General features: G+C 35.5%; 1 protein-coding gene across 1 annotated transcript in view; it reads right to left on the reverse strand.

The window, feature by feature from the left end:
* The window catches only part of Arhgef38 (Rho guanine nucleotide exchange factor 38), a 139721-nt gene extending 117642 nt beyond the window's left edge, over window positions 1–22079 (reverse strand). Inside the window, exon 1 of the mRNA XM_076865152.2 lies at window positions 21884–22079. Coding sequence (XP_076721267.2) covers window positions 21884–22079 — 196 coding nt within the window. The remainder of the gene's footprint in view (window positions 1–21883) is intronic.
* Window positions 22080–23103: the final 1024 nt, after the last annotated feature.

The following is a 23103-nucleotide window of genomic DNA, read 5'->3' on the forward strand; positions in this document are numbered from 1 at the left end:
TATACAACACTCCCAAAATATTTTCATGCACACAAAAACATAATTATAGCAGTTTTATTTTTAACAATCATAGGCTTATGCACATGTGCTATGTGTATATGAATACACATGTTCATATACAACTCACAATAAGCAGAGGATCTCTCCTCTGACATGCCCCTCTGCCATCATGTTCTGCCTCACTTTGGGCCTTGATCAATAGAGTTGGCCAACCATGTTCTGAACCTGTGAAAACATGAGCCAAAGTAAACTTTTCCTCCTGTAAGATATTCTTGTGATATGCCGTATCACTTTAGTAAGTTGTTTTTAAGTTCTTTGGATATAGACCAAGGAGCAAAACCAAAGACCAAATGTTTTCTCTGATAAGTAGATACTAATCCATAATGGGGTGGGCATGGGTTGAGTGGAGGAACTTTGAATTGGGAAAAGGGGAGGGAAGGGAGAAGAGGGGGCATGGGGGTAGGAAAGATGGTAGAATGAGATGGACATCATTATTTTAGGTGCATGTATGATTGCACGAATGATGTGACCCTACTTTGTGTACAACCAGAGAAGTGAAAAATTGTATTCCATTTGTGTATAATGAATTGAAGAGCATTCTGCTGTCATGTATAACTGATTAGAACAAATACATTTTTTTAAAAAAGATATTCTTGTGAGGTTTTTGGTCACAGTGATGAAAATCTAACACAAGTACATTTTAAAAATGAATGTGAAAACTAGTATTATTGTCATTTTGGTTTCTAACTCTACATTTTGCTTTCTATGTAATTTAGGAGAAATCTGTTTTAAAGAATTATTAGTTTGCTTTGGGGTATGAAATGCATATAGTTTTTGTGATATCAACCCCTGAAGGGAATGGAGACAGAACTGTTAAAAGAGTAGCGTTTCATATGTAATTGAAGTTGAACTGGCAGAAATTAAATTTAGAATGTTATTACTTTAAGATTTTAAATATAATCCCTATTGTAACTGCAAAGAAAATAACTATAAAATACTCAAGAGGAAATGAGAAAGGAAATTATGTGACCAAAAAAGAAAAATCAATTAAACATAAAAGAAAGAAGACAGTAATGCAGAAAATTTGGAACAAGAAAAGCTATAAGGCACATGGAAAACAAAAACCTGAATAACAGAAACAAAGTCACTTTTTATCAGTAATTACTTTAAATGTAAATGGGTTAAACTCTCCAATCAAAAAAGATAGATGAAGAGAATGCATTTAACAATATAATCCAACTAAATAGTATTCACAAGATACTTATCTAATACTGAGAAACAAATAGTTTAAAAGTGAAAAGATGAAAAAAAGATATTTCATGCAAATAATAACCAGAAGAGAATATGAGTGGCTATGTTACTATCAGACAAAACTATGTTTTAGATTTTAAATGTTACCAGATGCCAGAAAGAGAAACTTGTATATTAGCAAAAGTCAGTACAGCAAGAAAATATAACAATTTAAACATTTAAGCACCCTTGGCAGGTCATCAATAAATGACTCAGTGATGGTTAAAATAAAAACTGACAGAACTGAAGAGATAAATAGACAATTCTACAATAAAGGTTGGAAATGTTAATATTCCACTACCAGTAATGGATAGAACAACCACATAGAAGATACATAAGGAAATGGATGACTTAAATAACACAATAAACCAAATAGATTAAGAATGTTCTACTCAACAACAAGAGCCCACACAACTTCCGCCAGGACATAGGAGACAACTTTCAAGGCAGATTATACGTTAGGTCACAAATTAAGACTCAACACACTTAAAAAGACAGAAATCATACAAAGTACCTTTTCCAATGAAAATGGGATGAAGTTAGAAATCAGTATCAGAAGTAAAATTTGAAAGTTTACAAAATAGTGGAAATTAGATAAGGCACTCAACTAATGAATCAAAGGAGATGCAGCAGGAGAAATTAGAAAATACTTAAGAGACAAATAGAAATCAAAACATCATGATTCTGTCATAAAGACAGATATATATAAATTGAGTAGAGAACCAGAAATAACTCATCAATAAATGTAATAAATAAATCATTTATTGATGACCTTCCAAGGGGTGCTTAAATGTTTAAATTGTTATATCTTCTTGCTGTACTGACTTTTGCTAATATACAAGTTTCTCTTTCTGGTGTCTGGTAACATTTAAAATCTAAAATATAGTTTTGTCTGATATTAGCAGAGCTTTTCATACTCTCTTTTGGTTATTATTTTCAGGAAATATATGGTCTACCATCTCATATGTTGTACAATTATTTTTACAAAGAGATTGAGATAATTCAGTGAATAGAGGATAATTTTTTCAATAAATGGTACCAGGAGAAGTGGATATTCACATGCAGAAGAATAAAGTTGAACCCTTACTGACTACCATATACAAAATTTAACTCAGAATGGATCAAAGACCTATAGCTGTAAAACTCTTAGAAGAAAACAAACGTTTCACAACATCTTGGAGATGATGCTAAAAGCCCAGATGACAAAAACAATAACAACAAATAGATACAGTAGATTATATGAAAAAATTTTGAATTTGAACTTCTAAAACATAACAATAGAAAACAACTTGATTCAAAAGTGGGCAAAGCACTTGAATAGACATTTATCCATAGATACACAAGTCGCTAATAACATGAAAAGATTCTCAATCATTAACCCAAGGGAAATAGAAATCAAATGAAATAGAAATAGATGACTACTATTTAAAAAAAACACCAGAGGTGTTGTCAAGGATGTGGAAAAGTTGGAACCCTTGTGTTCTGTTAGTAGAAATTTAAAATGATATAGCCATTGTAGAAAATTGTATGGTGGTTTCTCAAAAAATTAAAAATAGAATTACCATATGATAGAGAAATTCTACTTCTGAGTATATACCCCAACAAGTTAAAATTGGAGTCTCTAAGAGATATGTATAAACCTGTGCTCAATACAGCACGATTCATAATAATATCCACCAATAGATGAATGAACAAGCAAAACATAATATACAAATAAATAGAATATTATTCAGTCTTAGAAATTTTGGCATATGTTAGAACAGGGATGAACCTTGAGGACATTGTGGTAAGTGAAATAAGCAGGTACAAAAGGGCAACTATATGTGACTCCACTTATATGAGGTTCTTAGAACCATCAAAATCATAGAGGCAGAAAATAGAATAGTAGTTGTCAGAGGCTGAGAAGTGGGGACCAGAGAGTTGTTAATGGGTATAGATTTTCATTCTATATTGCCCAACATTATAAACATATTTAATACCATTGTACTGGACACTTAAAAATGGTTAAGATAGTAAATTTTGTTCTATGAATTGTACCACAATTTTTAATTAAGCAAAAATTATGTAATGAGACTGAAGCAGATGCAAATAGACACATACAAAGCCTTCTGAGAATACTAATCTCATGCCCATTTAATATTTATTATAGTAATTGAAAAAGGAGAGAAAGAAAAAAGTTTCAATGTCAAAAGAAGTTATATTTTAAAATTCAAAATGGTTTAGAGTTGGGTTTGGAGTGCAGGCAATTTAAATAAAATAGATCTTCTTTAGGGGAAAAAAAAGGCCCTATGGGAATTTCAAAAATCACATAGAAAAGAAAGCTTATAAAAATGAAGAGTTGAAGTATAAATAGAGTAAACTGCATAACTGAATACATCTTTGTTCCAAATATTATACTTGTGATGGAATGACCTTCATAGTTAATTATATCCTGGTATCTGACGGCTGTTCAACTGTACATCATGTGCCACACACATGACTGATGTACTGGAGCTTGGCTTCTTTCTGTCATGCACGGTGGTTAGGCTGCATCAAATTTCCTGGCAAAAAAAATGTTATTTCAAGGTAATGTGTATAATAAAAATGTTCTATTGGTGTCACAACAATATTATTTTTCCTCTGACAATATTGTTAGACTGATAGCTATGTTGATTAATACTCACCTGCCAATTCTAATAGGAACATATGTTAAGGGTAAGAATAGTCATGCACACCTTCTCATTCTTATAAAATGGAGGGACTAAAGTGACTCCTTGGTGGAGTTCAACATAAAACATCAAAAATCTGACTAAAGAAACATGAGCTAACTCTTAAGACTATCATTTCAATAATTTCAACCATAGTTTTTTTTTCCTCCAATAGAAGGTTATATTCCTTTTCTCCATCTTTTTCATTACAGCAAAATATGCATAATGTAAAATTTACTGTGTTAATTATTTTTAAGTGCATAGTTCATCAGCATTGAGAACATTCCATTGTTGGGTAACAATTGCCATGTTACACCTCCAGAACTTAATCTTCTGAAACTTAAACTGTACCCATTAAACAATTCCCTCTTCCCTTTCCTTAGTCCTTGATAACCACCATTCTACTTGTCTCTGAATCCAGATACTCTACACACCTCATTGCAAAGGAATCATCCAGGTTTGTTGTTTTGTGCCTGGTTGATTTCACTTAGCATAATGCTCTCAAGTTCACCTATGTTGCAGTACAAGTCAGAATTTCCTTGCTTTTTAAGGCCAAATAATATTGCATTGCATGTGTATACCACATTTGGTTTATGGGCATATATATTAAAATATTTAATAGTAAAGCATTATACATTATTACTGCAGTTATATTGATTATAATATATTGTGAAAGCCTCTAATAATGGCAAGCATTTTCAAGTATATTACATACCAATTTTGTAATATGCATTATCGGGATATTATGCTAATTTTAGAGATGAAGAAATTGAACACAATGAATGTAAGTAGAACTTATCCAGTGGGTCACAGAATATGCAGAAAAATTTGGATTCAAACCAAATGTCCTTAGCTCTGAAATCTGCGCTCTCTCACTTCACCATAACCAGTAATGTTGCCCTCGTGTACACAGTGTTTCACGTAATGGAATTTACTATACTGAGAGATAGAGTTCAATTCTGGCTTTGTGACCTTAATCAAGCCATTTGCTATCACTAAGTTGCTTAATCTGTAGAAAAGGAATAAGAAAAATAAAAAGAGCAATGATAATAAAGGCTAACATTTCTGAGGACTCGCTACATGCTAAATACTAATTTTGTTATGCATTAACTCTGCCTCATAGAAGCTCTCATTAATAGGGGTATAGATATATTCTCTTCTTTTTATACATGAAAGAGTTGAAACGCTTAGAGGTTAAGCAATTTTCCCAGGGTCTCACCACTGTAGGTTTTGGGGTCAGGATTCAAACCTGAACCTGTGTGGCTTCCAAACCTGCATTTTAACCACTACTCACTGCTAGGAGGCTGTGAGAATTGAGATAAAGCATGAAAATCTCTTAACACAGAAACCTCTAAAAAAAAATGTCATTCGTTATTTTTATGACTATGATTTACTGCTATTATTCTGTATCTGATTCTAAATGGCTGCACCTGCTTCTGCTCCTCCCCCCACCAACAACCCCAGCTTTAGAAATTTTCCAAGGGCAGGAAGGGAGATTGAGCGTCCATCAGGAAATTGCCCTCCTTGACTGGAAAAAAAAAGCTCAAACAGCATGGACTACTACAAAGTCAGTTCAATACCACTCCTAATGTGCACTGTTATTACTCAGATTGAATTCAAATGAGGTGGGGATATAGCCTTTGCATGTTGTCTGGTGTAACATAATAATGCCTGAATTTTAAAAATCTTGATTCTCTCCCATTTACTCCAAAGCTAAATAGCCAATGCAAATAAGGTTGTGAGAATTTACTGAAAATGTGCACCTCAAGAAAATTTAAAGAGCAAGATGAATAAAATAGCCGTGTAATGCTAAAATACCAAAGTTATTATTTCTTTTAAAATTCTAAATACTTATTTATTTACATTAAGTCCCTACCTGATATTATTTGTTAATGATTATCAAAAATAATCATGTATTTTAAGTTTCATAACTATATTGGAATACTGGTTAGTAATAAAGAAGAGTTGGAACTAATGATTTCGTGTACCAAGCTTAGGGTTTTGCATAATGTCTTGCTTAACATCACGTACCTTCACCCTCTCCCCCATTCCTTCAACAACAGCCCAGGCGGGCATGTTTACACCAAGCAACATTTATTTATTGGGCAACTTGCACAGTCATTTGACTGTTGAACAGAAGGGTAATATAACAAACGTACCTAGCCCTTAACTAATTTATAATTTTATCACGATAACAAATATATTTATAATTAAATAAGAATCAATAAATATCAAAATTTAAAGTAAACAATTTAATGAATTCCCTAGTTTGGGGAATTAAAGAAACCTTGTACCTAATTTTGTATCAATATTTAAATTTTGTATTGGATTTGAGATGGTACTGAGTTTTATGTTTTGCATAGAGTGGTGAATAAAACAACAGTTCTTACTATCAAGAAATGTATAATTTAGAAGTAAGGATAGGTTATTTAAGTTACAGGATAATTCAGTATTTTCCATTCTCTAAGACTAAGCACTTCTCTTAATGATAAAGTTGTACAATTTTCTAAGAATGAATTGGTGCTCAACAACAATCCTGATCAAATCAGTTGTACTTCTTATTGTAATTATATTAATTTAACTAAGCTTACATAAAGTGATGAAATGTGATCATAAAAGAGCATGCACATATTTCTATTAAAACTGCTTTAATGTTTAGACATAATCTGACAAAGTCAAATTACCTAAATGCTGAGGCTATATTTGGAATTGAATAAGAAAAATATAAGAGACTGAGGAAAAAAATTATTCTACAAAGACTCTTCAAACAAATCTCATTAATTAATATTTATTTTTAAATTGGTGTACAAATATAATTACAATAAACTGTGGCCTGTACTAACAGCCTTGAGATAGGGCCTACGAGAGATGTGAGCCATTATTGGAATCTGGAAGAAGCAGGAACCGAAGAGAAAAGAGAATGTGACATCAGCAAAGGAAGTAGCATATCCAAAAGTTTGACTGCTAAATAAGATATGGAAACAGCTTTGTGTGACAGAAGCACAAATGTTAGAAGATATGAGAAGGTATTGAGTCTAAAGAAATTGTCAGGGAACAGATTTTGTAGGCCTATGTGAGGATCTGGGGTTTTTAAGAAAAATGGGGAGGTTTTAAACAAAAGACATGCTCAGATTCTCTTAACAAGATAACTTTGGAGCAGGGCCCTGGGCCACACACCTGTCATCCCAGGTAGGGAGGCTGAGGCAGGAGGATCACTTAGGAGTTCAAGACCAGCCTTGGTCTTACACATATGAAAATACCTAAGTGGATCCCACCATGATGTCTATCCACAAGAATGGAGTCCTAATTAGAATCAGATATACTCCATGTTTGTATAATTTTATCAAAGTGGATTCTACTGTCACGTGTAACTAAGGAGAACCAACTTATTTAAAAAAAAAAAAAAAGACCAGCCTTGGTAATATAACAAGACTTTTTAAAAAGTTAATAATCTCTTTGGCCTCTGTAGGATGGTATTTGTGAGAGAAAGTAAAGAGCAATCCTGGAGGCAGGGAGGCAGGAGTGATCATTCACCTGGACAGTCACCAGAGGAGAGAAGGAAGTTGTTAAGCTGAGTCTAGTTGCCAAGAAGTTGAAGAAAACTGGACAAATCAAAAGGAATTGAGGAATAAAATTGGCATGCGCTGGTCATCCTAAGAGGTAAAGGGGATGAAAAGTGGAAGCTGATTATCAGATTTCTGAGCTGGTTAATTGGATAGTGGTACCATTTAAATAAATAGGGAAAAGAATGGTGCTAACTTTGGGATATGAGGTGTCCCCCCAAAGCTATAGCAGTGAAATAATTTGATTGTCAGAGCTACGACCCAACCATTCCACTCTAATTTGAATGGCCTGACAGAGTGGTAACTAGTAGGTAGGTGGATTTGGCTGGATGAGATGGGCCACTGGAGATGTGCCCCGGGAAAGGTTCATCTTTCCTGCAGCACCTTCCCCTTCCTTTCTCGGCTTCCTAGCAGCCATGAATGGAGCAGCACTCCTCCACCAGGCCCTTCCTCCATGATGTTCCATCTCATCTCAGGCCCAGAGGGGATGGAACACACCAACGAGGGACCGACCCTCTGAAATCCTGAGCCAAAATAAACTTTTCCTCCTCCAATTTGTTCTTGTCGATTAGTCACAGTGATGAAAAGTTGACTAACATAAACAGGTTGAGAAGCTGAGTGGTAAGTTCTAACCTTTATTTAGAAAAGTTCATTTCAAGAGAGTAAGCCTTTTTAAGTAACAGAGCCTGAAATTGAATTCAGATCCTCTGATCATCATTCCCAACCTACCCCCATCAGTCTAGTTGCTTTCTACCCATGAAGTCCAAACACCCACCTAGAATTCAATCTACAGTTTTATTCCAGACGGATTGTTACCAAACCCCCAGATAGGATTATAAATATTCTTTTGTACCATGCTGCATTTCATATCTGCCCCTATAAACCCCCCAAAATCCTTGGCTTAGCATTGCATTGAACCCTACTGACATAAGTTTCACACGGTAAAATCTTTTTATCAGTTTCAGTAGAAATCTGACCCACGGAAAGATGAATGGAGCAGGCCTTCTGTGAAATAGGTTGAAAATAATTGCATGTCAGGCAGGTTTTGGAGAGAAGCCAGTGAGGTATTAAGTGAAAATGTGGAGAAGCAGACCCTTCACTGCTCTGAATTTGAAAGCTCAAACATCGGGGCAGGGAAATATTTTATCCTCATTTGAAATGCATGTGATTTATTTCCTCTGACTGCTAATTGCTGCAGAAAGTGTAGAAGTGGATTTCAAAAAGAAATTCAACCAAGCTGACCTGGCTTGAAAAATAAATTTAAGAGGAAAAAAAAAATATTTAAGAGGTATTGGTTTGAATTTACTGGCTCCAACAGTGATCATCATAGCACAGCCAGAACAATGAGAAGCTAAATAAGTGTATTCAAAGTTCTAAGCAGGAGAATGATGAACAGGAAATGACAGATTCCAAGCCCTGAAATAACTGGGAGCTTAACTTGGTAAAATGTTCCCTGTGTTCAATTTTTCTGTTGTAATTATTCAACTATTGAGAACATAAAATTTTGGCTGGATGAGACATGGATTTTATCCATTTGTTCATTTATTCATCAAGTATCTACTAAGTTCTCATTGTACAAGACATTTTTCTAGATCAGTGGTTCTTTTTGTTGTTGTTCTAATTAAACATACCAGGAGAGTGCATTTTGACACAGCATACATAAATGGAGAATAACTTCTCAGTCTTCTGGTTGTACATGTTGTAGAATCACACTGGTCATGTAATTACATATGCATATAGGCTAATAATGTCTAATTCATTCTATTATCCTTCCTACCCTTATCCCCCCACTTTATTCCTGTCTAATCCAAAGTACCTCTATTCTTCCCTAGTCCTTCCTTATTGTGAATTAGCACAATATGAAATATGAAATATGGCATTTGCCTGTAAATGGATGGATCTGGAGAATATCATGCTAAGCAAAATAAACCAATCCCCTGTTAGAGTCTGTAAACAAGTCAGGATGGCGCCTGGCATTTTGCCAGAGGGAGTGGCTTTGTGAAGTAACACCAGCGAGCCATTAAGTGTGGAGATTCCTTATTGGTTGACTGCTGTATCTAGTTTATGTTAATTAAGATAGGCTGTGTGGAATGTATATATACCCCTCCTGTCCTACAATAAACGGCTCCTACTCCTGCTGTATCAATGTACACAGGTTCCTCGTCACCCCCTGGTTATTTTGCTGCAGCCAGACTGCGGCAATCTCCCCAAAAATAAAGGCCAAATGTTTTCTGTTACGTGGATGCAAAATCAGTGCTTCTTAACCTGGCTATTTCACTCCTCTAGACTTTCCCCCACTAGGATATAATTGGTAATGTTTGGAATCATTGTTGGTTATAACCAGGGGAAGGGACAGAAGGCTACCAGCAGCGGATAGATTTAATGTCCTACAATGCAGTTAATATCCTATAATGCAGAGGACAGCACCCTGAAAGAGAAATATCTAGCCCAAAATAAAAGTAGTATCATTGCTGAGAAATTTTGTTCTAGCTGTTAATCAATATAGCAAAGAAAGAAAGAGGAAAACCACAACTCTTTTGAAACATCTTTAAGCGTTGGGGGAAAAATGATTAATGAACTATACGGCATACAAGATAGCAATAAGATACTATGAAGGAAAATATAGCAGATGGTGGTCATGGCTGATACTATATAGAGTGAGGTCAGGGAAGGTCTCCTTAACAAGATGAATTTTGAGCAGGATCTTAAAGAGAAGCAAGTCATGGCATGAAAGTCAGGTCTCATATCAACATCTTCCACACACATTGGCAATCATGCATGAATTTAAAGTAAAAATGAACTGGATAAGTGTGAGCATTATTGCTTTTCTTTTGCCCTTTATTGGCAAAACATTTATGCTGGTTTAGACATGAAAGATATAATACTACTTTATGTGTGTGTGTGTGTATGTGTGGTACTGGGAATCAAACCTAGGGCATCACACATGCTTGGGAAACACTGTACCACTGAGCTTAATCCCAGCCCTTCATTGTCCATTGTTTTACATTTTAGACATGAGAAACAATCCCCTCGACTAATTGAAACAGATACTTCTAATTCCAGTTAATCAATTATTGCAGATCACAGGTTCAAAATATCTACAAAACAATTTTATATTCTATGTAAGTGTGTACTATATGTGGACATAGTGTACACAGTGATTCTATTAACATGCTCTTACCACACAGGATTATCTGAGGGTCTAAAAGGTTATCAAGAATTGAACCCAATGTATAAACATGGGAAAGTCAATATTGCCATATTTTACTGTGTAGATGTTGATACTTCATTAGAATATATCATGAATATTCTGTGCTTCCTAATCTTGCACCAAAACCAGTTTAGTAGTAAATGATTTTTAAGTAAAACAGGCACAATTGTTTTCTTAAAAAAAAAAAAAAAAAAAAAAAAAAGCTTTATATGATGGTTATGCCCCACATGCAAAAAGAAAAAAAAAATTGGCATAAAATCTGCAAGGATTATGTGGTGGAATGTGGTACAGCTTGAGTGTTTTGGTGTGAATTTTTTGTTGTTTTTAATTTGTATACATCTTTATGAGACTATATAGCGAAAAAAAATACAGGAGTTGAGTTTTCCTGATAAGCTTTTCCCATTTCTAAATCTTGCTAATGATTCACTGAAAAAAAAAGTTTAAATACATTTACGGGTTGAACATAGTCTTCATATAAACAGTAAAAATACAGCTGGGTTCAGTGGCATACACCTGCAATCCTAGTGGCTGGTGAGGCTGAGGAAGGAGGATCATGAATTCAAAGCCAGCCTCAGCAACTTAGCAAGGCCCTGAGCAACTTAGTGAGAGCCTATCTCAAAACAAATAAAATAAAATAAAATAAAATAAAAAGAACTGGGGATGTGTGTCAGTGGTTAAGCATCCTTGGGTTCAATCCCTCATACCAAAATCAAAAATAAATAAAATACATTAAAAAAAATTTTGCTTGCAATGGCTAAGTAATGAAACTTCACTTTTCTCAGAGTATTGACTGTTTTCTGAGTACTCCTTCATTGAAAGAAATCTAATTTTACATCTGAATTTGATATTTCCCTTCTATGCAGAAATAGAGTAAGAGAACAAAACACACTGAAATTATAATTGTAATATTTAAAAATATTAATCGAGTTTTGAATATTTTAAAAACAGTAGCACCATTTGCAACATAAAGGCAATCCTAAATGTGTGGCATTAACAAGCAATTCAAATTCTAAGAGAATATTTATTTTTAATATATTATTTTTATTTTTAGATGTATAATTCTTTTACAATATAAAAGAAAGGAGAAAAGTTATTCTATTTAGAAGTTTGATTATCCCAGAAAATAATTATTAATTTGTTCACTCCTGTCTGGTTATAAAATTTGATATTATGTTTAGAGGGATAACCTATCTCTGTCTTCTAGTATGTGGTAGATATGATTTTTGTCTGCCTTTGCTAATAATGGCAGAATTTCAAAAACATAATAGAGAGAAGAAAAATACGACATGATAAAAATGGCTAATTCCCTCCATTGAGTTAGACCCACACCCCAGAGCTGTGCTTGTGGCACCAGTGAGTAGTAGTCAAGACTCAGTTAAGATGAACCAACCATGGGGCAGGGCCTTTTTTACCCAGCAGGGTTTTTATTGCACACTGTTATTGCATCCATTGATTGTAATACGTATGCATTCATACATTTACTCACTCATTCCCTTAACAAACCTAGCGGTGGAGTACATGTCAATCTTCCATGCACTGAAGACATAAATGTCCTGCCTTCCAGAAGTTCAGCCAAGAAAAAGAGACAGGTAAATAACAAACATAGGAAACGCAGCAAGGTTGTAAGACACGAAAATACTTTGGGTGTGAAGACTCAGAAAGATGGACTTGAAAAAAAATGAGTAAGAACTTAGAGAATAACCAGGGTGTGGACAAGCACTCTAGGCTGAGGTGACAGCGTGTATCAAGGCCTACTGGTCCAAAGTAAAATGTCTGCAGTCAGAGACGTGAACTGAAAGAAGAGTCAGTTTGGGTGAAGCCTTAGATTCCATTTAAATGTAGGTGATCTCCAGGCTTTTTCTACTTCTCATTTAATTATTATTTTTGGTAAAATATACAGGACATAAAATTTGTCATGGTAACTATGTTTAAGTATGTTCACATTATTGTGTAATCATTACCATCATCCACCTCCAGAACTTTTTCCATTTACCCAAACTGAACACTTATACCTATTAAGCAGTATCTCCCCTTTATGCCCCTTTTTCTAGCCCCTTACAACTACCCTTCTACTTTCTGTCTGTATGGGGTTGACTACATCTTGTAAGAGGGGGAATCACACAATATTTGTCCTTTTGCATCTACTTTATTGGTCTTAGCATGAAGTCTTCAATATTTGTCTGTTGAATGTGTCAGAATTTCATCCACAACTTTTATGGAGTTTCAGTTAAACTTTTTTGAGCATTTACCTCCAATATGTGTATAACATTTACCCATCATTATAAAGCATACACAAAGGATAAGATTAAAAATTAACTTTTTTTTTTTCTCACCATGGATGGTCTTTAAAAACTCCTGGAGTATATTTACCCTTCTTTGGGGTAAATTTGCCACTGCTGGAGAAAATGGAAATTTGAGGAATGTTTGACCTGAAAGCAATGTAGTTTGATACTCTGACCCAGTTTTTCATTAAACACCCTCATTCAGGTATGTGAAGATGAGCAGTTTTCAAAAGTTAGATAGCTCGGATAATCACTATTGTATTTGTAGAGTGGAGTATTATAGTAATTCTATGAAGTATAAACTTTATTTGGTAAAATTGCACATCTTTCTAATTTATATGCACATAAAACATTTTGTTGAAAAGCATAAAAAACACAGCTCCTGGAAAATACTTGGTCATTGTTTACTTCAATATTACGAATGAACGTAGGTTTTAAGGGTATCTTGAGGTTTTGAAGTATTGTTTAAAAGTCTAGCAAACTCAGTCCATTCTTTTAAAACATCACAAAGCAGGTACTACTAAACACTGAGGTTAGAACAATAGAAAATCCATGTTGGTTGAAAGCACATTGATCTTGAAGCCAAGTGAACCTCTGTAAAGCTTATACTTAAATGTAAAATAGAGACAAAAATAGAATAAAGTAATTTCAGACAATAATCAGTGAAGGCCACTAAGAGGATTTGAACATATGCCCTTGAATGTGCCACTTTGGCATATTGATTATTTTGAGCTGAATGCACTTGAGTAGATGCGGAAAGGATTCTCTGCCCTCTTCTTTCCAACTCAGAGCAGGGAATAAATTTCCAACTTTCAGAAAAGTGACATCCCTGAATCAGGTAGAGGAGAAATACCTACCACTGGAGATGGGAGCTGACAACAAACCTTATGAAAATAACCCTTATCTTCCTTTGGTTTCCCCCATATAGTTTGTAATCACTTTCTCACAATTTACTGCCCCAGCCCAAATCCTTTTGTTCTTTGCTTTTTGACATCTCCATAATTTATGCTATGTTGTTGTTGCTGTTGTTAAAATGGTGCATAATCCCCTACCCCCCTCCCACCTCACACACACCCAGGTCTGACTGCTTCTTTGGGATTTTTAACTTCTTTCTATAAAGACCACGCACACCACATAAAAATATTATCCTCAAATAAATTCTGCATGTTTTTTTTCACCCTGTTAATGTCTTATTGTTACAATTCACAGGGCCCAGTCACATAATCTAGGAGGGCAGAAGAAAAACATTTTTTTTTTCCTTTGCCACTTAGGTAGGATGGTTGCAGGGATGGATTCCGCAGGAAGGTGAGCAGACACCTCAATGATGAGAATTTGTACTGGCAGAGATCTGGGGGGAGAAACTTTCAGGCAGAGGAAAAAGCCAATACAAAGGCCGGGAAGCAGGTATAAATTTAATTCTAAACTCTTGATTGCTAAAAATAGTAAGTTGCTTGTTCTCATCTGGGGAAGGAATGTGTTCTAATTCTCAAAGGGAGTCAAAGTTTTTCCTTGAATAAAATCTGGATGGCACTTAGAAATGTAAACAATGTCTTCATCAACCTTTCACAACAAATACAGCTTTTTGTAATGACATTGCAGACTTAACATTAACAGGCATTCAGGAAAGACAATTTCTGTGAGGGGCTATAGTGACTCAAATACTTAGACCAGTAGCTAGATGACATGACCTTTAAGTTTTCTCTTTTAAGTGACAGCTGCATGCCAGACAGTACAAGATTTCATTCTGTATCAAGGACCTTAGTGCAGGTATCCCAGAGTATTCATTTATTCCTAGATTCGTTAATCAAGAAAGAAACTGTTCAGAACCTTGGACAAAAGCTTTTAATCATAGCACTATTTTCCTGCTTCATTTAAGTTATGACTCACAATTTAAGTTGGCTTCATAGAATTCTATTGAAATATTACCTGCCCACATAAAGAGCTGCTTGTTTCCAGTATATAATTCCATTCTTTTCATTTGCAAATGTATTCCTCCCCCCTACCTTTGCTATAGAATAGGGCTTTCACTTTATCAGATATATATTAAGTTTTAGTGAGATGCAAACAAATGACAACCGGCATAAAATTAAAGAAGAATATTGAGATATTCAATGAAGTGGGAAATAAACATCATAGGGCAGGTTTGCGTAACCTAAGTTTGTAATTTTGTTCCCTGATAATTAGGCAGAGAAAACAAGTATTTATAAAACAGTGCCACTGGCAGGAACATGCCACGGTAATTTAAAAGAAAGAATGCATATTTCAAAGCATAAATTGACAGCAGGTCAAATTTTAATATGACAGCGAAAGAAAGATTCATATTAAAAACATGTATGGAAACACCCAAATTGCTTTGATTTATTAGTAAACCATACATAGAAAGTACTTACTGAGTCACTTAATTGGATGCATTCTATTTTACGAATATTTAAATCACCTGAATTCAAATCTAAGCTTTACAATTTTACCATAACTGAAGGTGTTAGGATTAAGTAACACTGTGAAAGTCCCTGGTTAGCACAGTCCCTCACAGGTAATAGATAACAGTCTATCCCTTCTCTCCCTTCCTTTCCTCTTCCTGTCCAGGACCTAGTACAGAAGGTGAATGAAATCCTGAACATGGAATATGTGCCTAACCACTCACAGCAGCTTCTCTTGTGGGACCTGGAGGTAGAGTCCGACAATAAGGCTGACAAACTAACAGCTCTCCCACTTAAAGGGGTTCTGGTATGAATGTCCCAGCAGGATCAAGCTCCAGAGACATCCCATTATCAATTGTCCCTCAAGCCTAAAAGTTTACACACCCACAAACACAATCTATCCTTAGGAGAACAGGATAGGAATAGGCTCCTGTAGGCTGAGAGCCAGTATTAAGGCCTTTTGAACATAAAATTCTATGGTCTCAGGTAGATGCTAAAAATGAGGATAGGGATTCTAAAAGGTACTAATCTTGGCCTCAAGGATGCCTCACCTATCTGGTTGGGAGGGGACTGCAGAGGGATATTCTGAAGCATGCTCGAAGCCAAGTCTTACCTGTTTTTAAGTGTGATATTGCTTGCAAGTTTAACAATTTTTGTGACAATCCTACTTTCAGCAGGAACTCAATGCCCACAAAAGTCCTGAAGTTAATATGATCGTGGCATCAAGAAAAAAGTAATTCCACAAACAGAAGGGTTTTTTTCCTATATCAACAGAAATAAAGATAAACTTATCTGAACTGTTTCTCTCTTATTCATCTTTTTCCCAACTATATTTATTATATTTTAAGGTACTATTTTAAGGTACATTTCTATTCATTTTTGGTACATGCCTTGTACCCCCCACACTCTTTCTTCTTCCCTTATCTTCCATTCTGCCCTCCCTCTTGATTTCTGATTTTATGTTTTGATAAAACAATAACTTTTGTAGATAAAAAAAAAATCACAACCAGAAGTTAGATCTAAAGCCACAACAGTCAAACATGGAGGAATAATTTTGCCTTTCACAATGCGATAGTGTAAGAAGACCTCCAACCTTCCTGATTTCTGAGGCTCACATTTTAATACACATGGTTCTTCTCAACACTATGAAATACCTTTACTGAAAAAGAGGGAAAGTAAAATATCAGACTTCACTTTGGTTTTCATGCATGAGTGAGACAGAAACGTCTTAAAGGGCTTTGACTTTCATCAAGGTTTGCCCTTCAGACAATGACACACCCCTATTTGTACTGGTGTCACATTACTGATTCAGGCACTTCCCATTTCACTGAATGGTGTTTTCCACTGGCAGGTAAAGGGAAGGAGCTGCTCAATACTCAAAGGACAGGAAGGAATAAAAAGGACTCTTAGCCCTGGTTAGAAACATGCACAGAGAGCCCAACGGCTTGTTTCATCCCACCCTTTATAAGGTCAGAATAAAAGACAACGAATCTTCCATGTGAACAACTCCTGCTCATGTACAGAATCTTTACAGTCGTTACAAATTATGTGGTCTCATGCTTTTATCAAGTCTAACTTATTAGTGAAGCCATTTGTCCTTATACTGAACAATATTTATTTTTTGTAGCTGTAGATGGATAGCATGCCTTTTTTTTTATTTGTTTACTTTTATGTGGTGCTGAGGATCGAACCTAGTGCCTCATACGTGCAAGGCAAGCGCTCTGCCCTGCACAACATTTTATTCTGTATAAAGTTCCTGCTATCGAGTGATTCATTATTTTCAATATAGTAAGAAAACTAACCAATCCTTGCTTAATGAGAATAAAATGATTAATAATAATAATAATAATAATAATAATAATAACAACAACAACAACAATAGAAGGTACCACAGACCTGCTATGAATTGAAGACAGGATTTTTGACATGTGTTACTGCAACAATAGTGACATTTTATCCATTTTCTCTAATTCTTGCTTTCGGTGCTTAATTAGCAAAAAATACATTGGCTAAAAAATTAAGCAGAGGTGACTTAGTGCTACCATAGAAGGTACAGGTGATTGACCGTTGTCTTGCTCAATTTAGTCTGCTTTAACAAACAGATTGGGTGGATTAAACAAGAAGCATTTCTTTTTCATCATTCTAAATGCTGGAAAATCCACAGTCAAGGTCCTGGTAGATCCATTCCTAGTGAGTACCTGCATCCTGGTTTGCAGATCTCCACATCCACACATGGCAGATAGCAAAGAGAAGCAAACTGCCTCCTATCTTTTCTTACAAGGGCACTAATCTCATTCATAAGGGCTCTACTTTATAGTTCCCAAAGTCTCCACTTCCAAATACCATCACATTGGGGATTAGGTTTCAATATACAAACTTAAAAGGGATACAAACATTTAGTCATGGTACCAATATTGGAAAATAATGTCAATAATCTTAATCATTTAGGGTTTTCAAAAATATTGCTTAATGTTAATCAATACAATTTTTTATTAAAAGTTTAGTCATTGCAGAAATGTCTCAAGTATACACCCATGCACACACACCACACCCCTATGTCTACATTCTATAGATATCTTCATCTGCATATGCACAGACATGCTTGTATATAACTTTAAATCACGCACATTTCAAATGTGAAGTTAACATGCATCATCAAATACAAAATCCTTTCTAAGTTTTTAACAAGTAGATCACTAAATTTCCCCTATTTAAATCATCTCTAAGGCTTCCGGTAAAATGGGGATCATGAGTTGAGCTAGCCTGGAAGGATGACATAGCTCTTGGAATTAATGGAAGAAAAGGACTGAACTGAGGTCTGATCATTGTGTGCTCTAGAAGGCAGAGTCTGGAATGAGATAAGCTTCCACTAACAATTACTCATTATATTGGAAATTCTGTATATTTCTACCTCTGATATGTTTACATATACTTTTTGCTGAGGAATTTCCTTTATTGATGGAGACATGTGTCTTCATGTATGAAGACACATATGTACAAGAACTCTTATTTCCCACCCGGGTTCCTTTCTTTACACCAGCTCCCAGCCTGGGCCAGATCATTTAAGGAATTCATTAATTCTTTTTAGCAGTTACTGAGCAGTTACTCTGTGCTTGGCATGATTGTGTGCAAAGATGGAACAGTTAACAAAACAGATACATTTTTTCATGGAGTTTGGGGGCAGGGATTTGAGAGAAATTGGATGCAAAATGAGTCAATAATAGGCAATAAGTACAAAACAATATAATTTCCGACAAACTACAGTGAAGAAGTTAAAATACTCCTCCTTCTCTTCCCATTCTCTAGCTTCTCCCCATCCCCAACTCATCATCTCTTAAAGGCCCAAGAACCTTCCCCACCATTCCTCTCCTGCGGATCTGCTGGTCCCATCTACTTCCGTCATGCCACTTCACTGCATTGATTTGTTTACCTGTCTTGTTTTTCCCAGCTGGACTATAAGCCTCTTTGCAGTAAAGGTCAAACATATTTTATTAATCATTTTGTAGTTGTGATTCCTAGCACACAGTCTGTTTTCACTCACCATTGTAACCTCCAAGACACAGCATATAACACGTGCAATAAATGCCAACAAACTGAATGATTCTGTTGAAGGGACGAAAAAAACTAACATTAAGTTAGCATTGAGCTATGATTGTGCAACTTAAATAGTCATGACTTGGCAGCCTTGATGTCAATCTTCGACAGAGGCTTTAGGATAACCTCTTGAGAGCCATGTTCTATTGTTCTAATCCAGGCACTCTTATCCAGGGCACCATTTTGTAAAGTTATTATTGCAATTTAAGATTTACAGTGCTAATGTGATATCAGAAAGTAAGCAGATAGTAGTCTCTGTAGTTATCAGTTGAGGCAAGCTCACAAGCACTGAAGAAAGATCTTATATTATCCAGAATCCAGAGACTGTGCTTCTAGAGAGAATTAGAGCAGTGAATACTAAAGTACCAACACAGCACTTAAGAACAACAGTTGAATAATTTGAGGACAGTGGAGGTACTAGAAATTCCAGTCTTCGAAAGAACACTGTGAAATCACAATGACTTTGGGCCAACAGTCAAAGGGCTCTAAACTGCCCAGGTCTTTATTTAATGCCTCCTTGAGGTCTACAAGTTTCAAGAAAGATGGATGAAAAGCCCTTGCCATTTCAACAATAAAGAGTTTCTTAAAGAAATATTGGAGTCATCTTCATGGTAGTAGACCTAGTACAGGCCAGGAAGCAAATCAGAAGAATTAATTTCTTTGAACATTAATCAGAAAATTCCTCATAATGTTGGCAAAACAGTTAGAGCAGAATCATTCTAAAAACTCCATTACATACTAGATCTCAGCTTGGATTTTATTGAGTTACACCTAAAGAATTCTTTTTTTTTCAAGAGGCCAGTCAAATTAACAGCTCTGATGCACTCTTACATTCTCCCTACTAATTTTTCTCAAGCAACAAATAGTTCTAGGAACATGGGTGAGCTCCTGTGTCTTCCTTCTACCTTCAAAGACAGAAACAAACAAAGTATAGAAACCCACAAATTACATGGAGTATCTAAGAAGCCTGAGGTCTCCTGTAAAGTAACAACATGCATCCACTCTGGTTTGTGGTTATAGACTTATTTTTAGGTAAATTTAGGAAAAGAATAGCAAATATTGAGTAGCAAAAAATCCTTTCAATTTTTATTCTACCAATGTAAAATCTGAATCACAACATTGCTGAATTAGAAAAACTCAGACAGAAAAAAAACATGTTATTAGGGATCAAGTAATGAACTTTTCCTGAATTTCTATATGTAGTGTCTTTACCAAAGAACAAAGAAGAATTTAAAAAATGATCAATAAATTTATGTGAATTTAGATTAATATAGGATAACCCTGTTCTATTATTATAGTACCAAAGAACAAAGAAGAATTTAAAAAATGATCAATAAATTTATGTGAATTTAGATTAATATAGGATAACCCTGTTCTATTATTATAGTACCATTATTCCTAGAATTTTAAATAAATACAGTTTATTGAGCATATAACTTGTGTTGGGCAATATACTAAATGTTTTATGTAATTTTCTAATTTTGTTTCCTCAACAACACTATATATGGAGTAAGTATCGTTAGTTTCACATCCACAAATATGGAAATTGGGATTCAGAAATATTAGGTAATTAGCTCTAAATCTTGTAGGTAGTAAATTGAAGAGTCAGGATTAGGAAGCAAATGTGTATGAGTTTAAAGTATGTGTTCTTTCCAATGTATAAATTGCCTTCAGAGAAATTAAACTCAGAGATCAAACAATATTCTTCCTTCATTAAATACAAAATTTAAGGATAAGACTGACAGTGCTTTTTAATGCTAAACTATATAATTTTTAAACCATTAATTCATAGTAATAATTTTTAAAGATTTAACTTAAATGCATTTAACTTATTTTATTTAAATTGATTTGCATTACTGAGTCTAAGCTCATTTCTGAGGAAAGCCATATGCTAAGTGCAAGCATATTTCATTGGTCTTTCTAAGGTCATTACAGTTTTTGAGTCCAGAATGACGGTTCACAATGTGATGGTGAGAGTTCAAACACACATTGTGTTTAAAGCAGGAGAGGCGGGATCTGGAAGAGCACCTAGCAGGAACTACAGCAGAGACTTAAAACACTGCAATACACTATCAACATTAAATGAAGTTTTACTAGAGGAAATGACATTTAGGAGAACAAATAGATGAAAAGAGACAGAAATTCAGGGCCTGAAACAGATACATGTTATAATACCTGTGTCAAAATGTCAAAATAAACTGAAGTTATTTTCTCTAAAGTCATTCAGCATAAGCATGCTAAATACCTCTTGCCATATTTGGGTGTTATTCAATTCATTCTAAGGGAAGGATCACCCAAGGGATTGTCAGCAAATCCTCGTATATATACCATCCTGTGAACTATTACATGATTTACTTTTCACAGACATGATGGTACCTTCATGTTGCTTAAGGTAACCACAATCACAGTTCAGCACGATTACCTAGATACACCGATTTCATGGTGTAACATCCCACATCTACCTATTGAGATAAACTATTTTTTGTAGGTTTCTAAATCATTTGCTTTCTGTTGCTTCCCACTTCTTAAGTTGGGTTGGAAGGGAAGGCAGAGGAAAAGGGAAGCAGAAGAAAAAAATATTATGTGTATACACACAAAACAAAACACAAAAAAATATTAAAATAATTCAAATTTGGCTCTTTAAGTATTGATTCCCGTAATGAATTCTCCCTATAATTTATAAGACACATTTACTTGCATTTCTTATTTTATGAGAAGGAAAGGGAGTATTAATTTTCTCCTCTGCTTTAAGTGTTTCCTTTGCAAATGGAAGTGTAGCAAAAAACAGAGCTGGAAGTGCATTAACATGGGACAATTGATTTCTTTTTTTTGTTACCTTGTAATTTCTGGTTGTATTCAGTTCTGTCAGACTGGCTCCTCCTCAAAGTACCAGAGTGGTCCCCAGAAACACTGCTCTCAACCACAGTGTCAGTCTTCCGTCTCTCCAGCATATACATCCTGGGCCTCAAGAAGGTCAGGTTCTTTCTCTTGGTGCCCATGTTTTCTTTCCCAGTGGCACCTTTGGGCTCCATCTGGGGCAAAGACAACCTTCAGGGGTTTGCAGGCAACAGTGCTAAGGTGCTTCAGGGTGAGGGTGAAAGCCACTGGAGTGAGGAGTTTAACTGCCCCCTTCTAACTAAACAGCTTCGCTCCAGGGTTACCTGGCTGTGACTGCCACCTCTACAGAGTCCCAGAGCTCCACCCCTATGAGGTCATTCTATTTTATGCCTAGAATCCGTCTGGGGAAGCTGCCACCTGTTACCTGAGAGACTTGCAGCACAGAGCTAGGCAAAGCAGGGACTGTGCTGTCACATGCTATTGAAGCAAACAAAAATCCTATTGTGTGGGGCAAGGCCTGGGGGTTGATGTGGGGAAGAAAAGTGAGCAAGGTGAGGCCAGGAGGAAGGAAAGTAAGCATTAGCATAACCTGCGGCTTTTGGGTTTAATGTGTGCCTATGGGTGTGTACAGGTGCACTTGGGACACTATGTTGTGCTTTACTGCCTGAAGGAAGACAGGATCCTGTGTAGCCTCTGATGAGGATCATTCACCTGCAACCCAGGGAGTCTGGGCTGTGAGAATTTGCATTAGCATGACAACAGAACAGATTGTTTTTAATTTTGACTCTAAGTACTCAAAGTAATGCTTCTGCTTTTAAAAATCAAACATTCAGAGGTTATTTATTAAAAACATACTTGCCAAACCCTGATCCAAATTCCTGAGAAAAAAGGATTCACGTTTGAGAGTGATCTGGTAGAAGTCATAAGAAGCAGAAGGGAATGCCCACAGAAGCCTAGAACCTTCTCAGTTTCTTGTTTTCCACATACTACTCTTGAATTAAATCAATTCCTTGGTGTTTGAAACCCTATTCTATGTCTTGGTCTCTAGGAAAACAAGTGCAGAGTCAGGTTTGATTTCTTTAATCTGCTCCATAGATGGATTTCCAGGAAAGGGCAGTTTGTTTGGGGAAAACAAGAGAGGGAAAAATGTTTGAACTGAGGAGGAATGCAGAAAGCAGAAAAAAATGGTAGCAAGCATTGAGAGAAAGAAAGGCAAAT

The sequence above is a fragment of the Callospermophilus lateralis genome, chromosome 8 (genome assembly GCF_048772815.1).
Source record: "Callospermophilus lateralis isolate mCalLat2 chromosome 8, mCalLat2.hap1, whole genome shotgun sequence".
Classification (NCBI taxonomy): Eukaryota; Metazoa; Chordata; class Mammalia; order Rodentia; family Sciuridae; genus Callospermophilus; species Callospermophilus lateralis.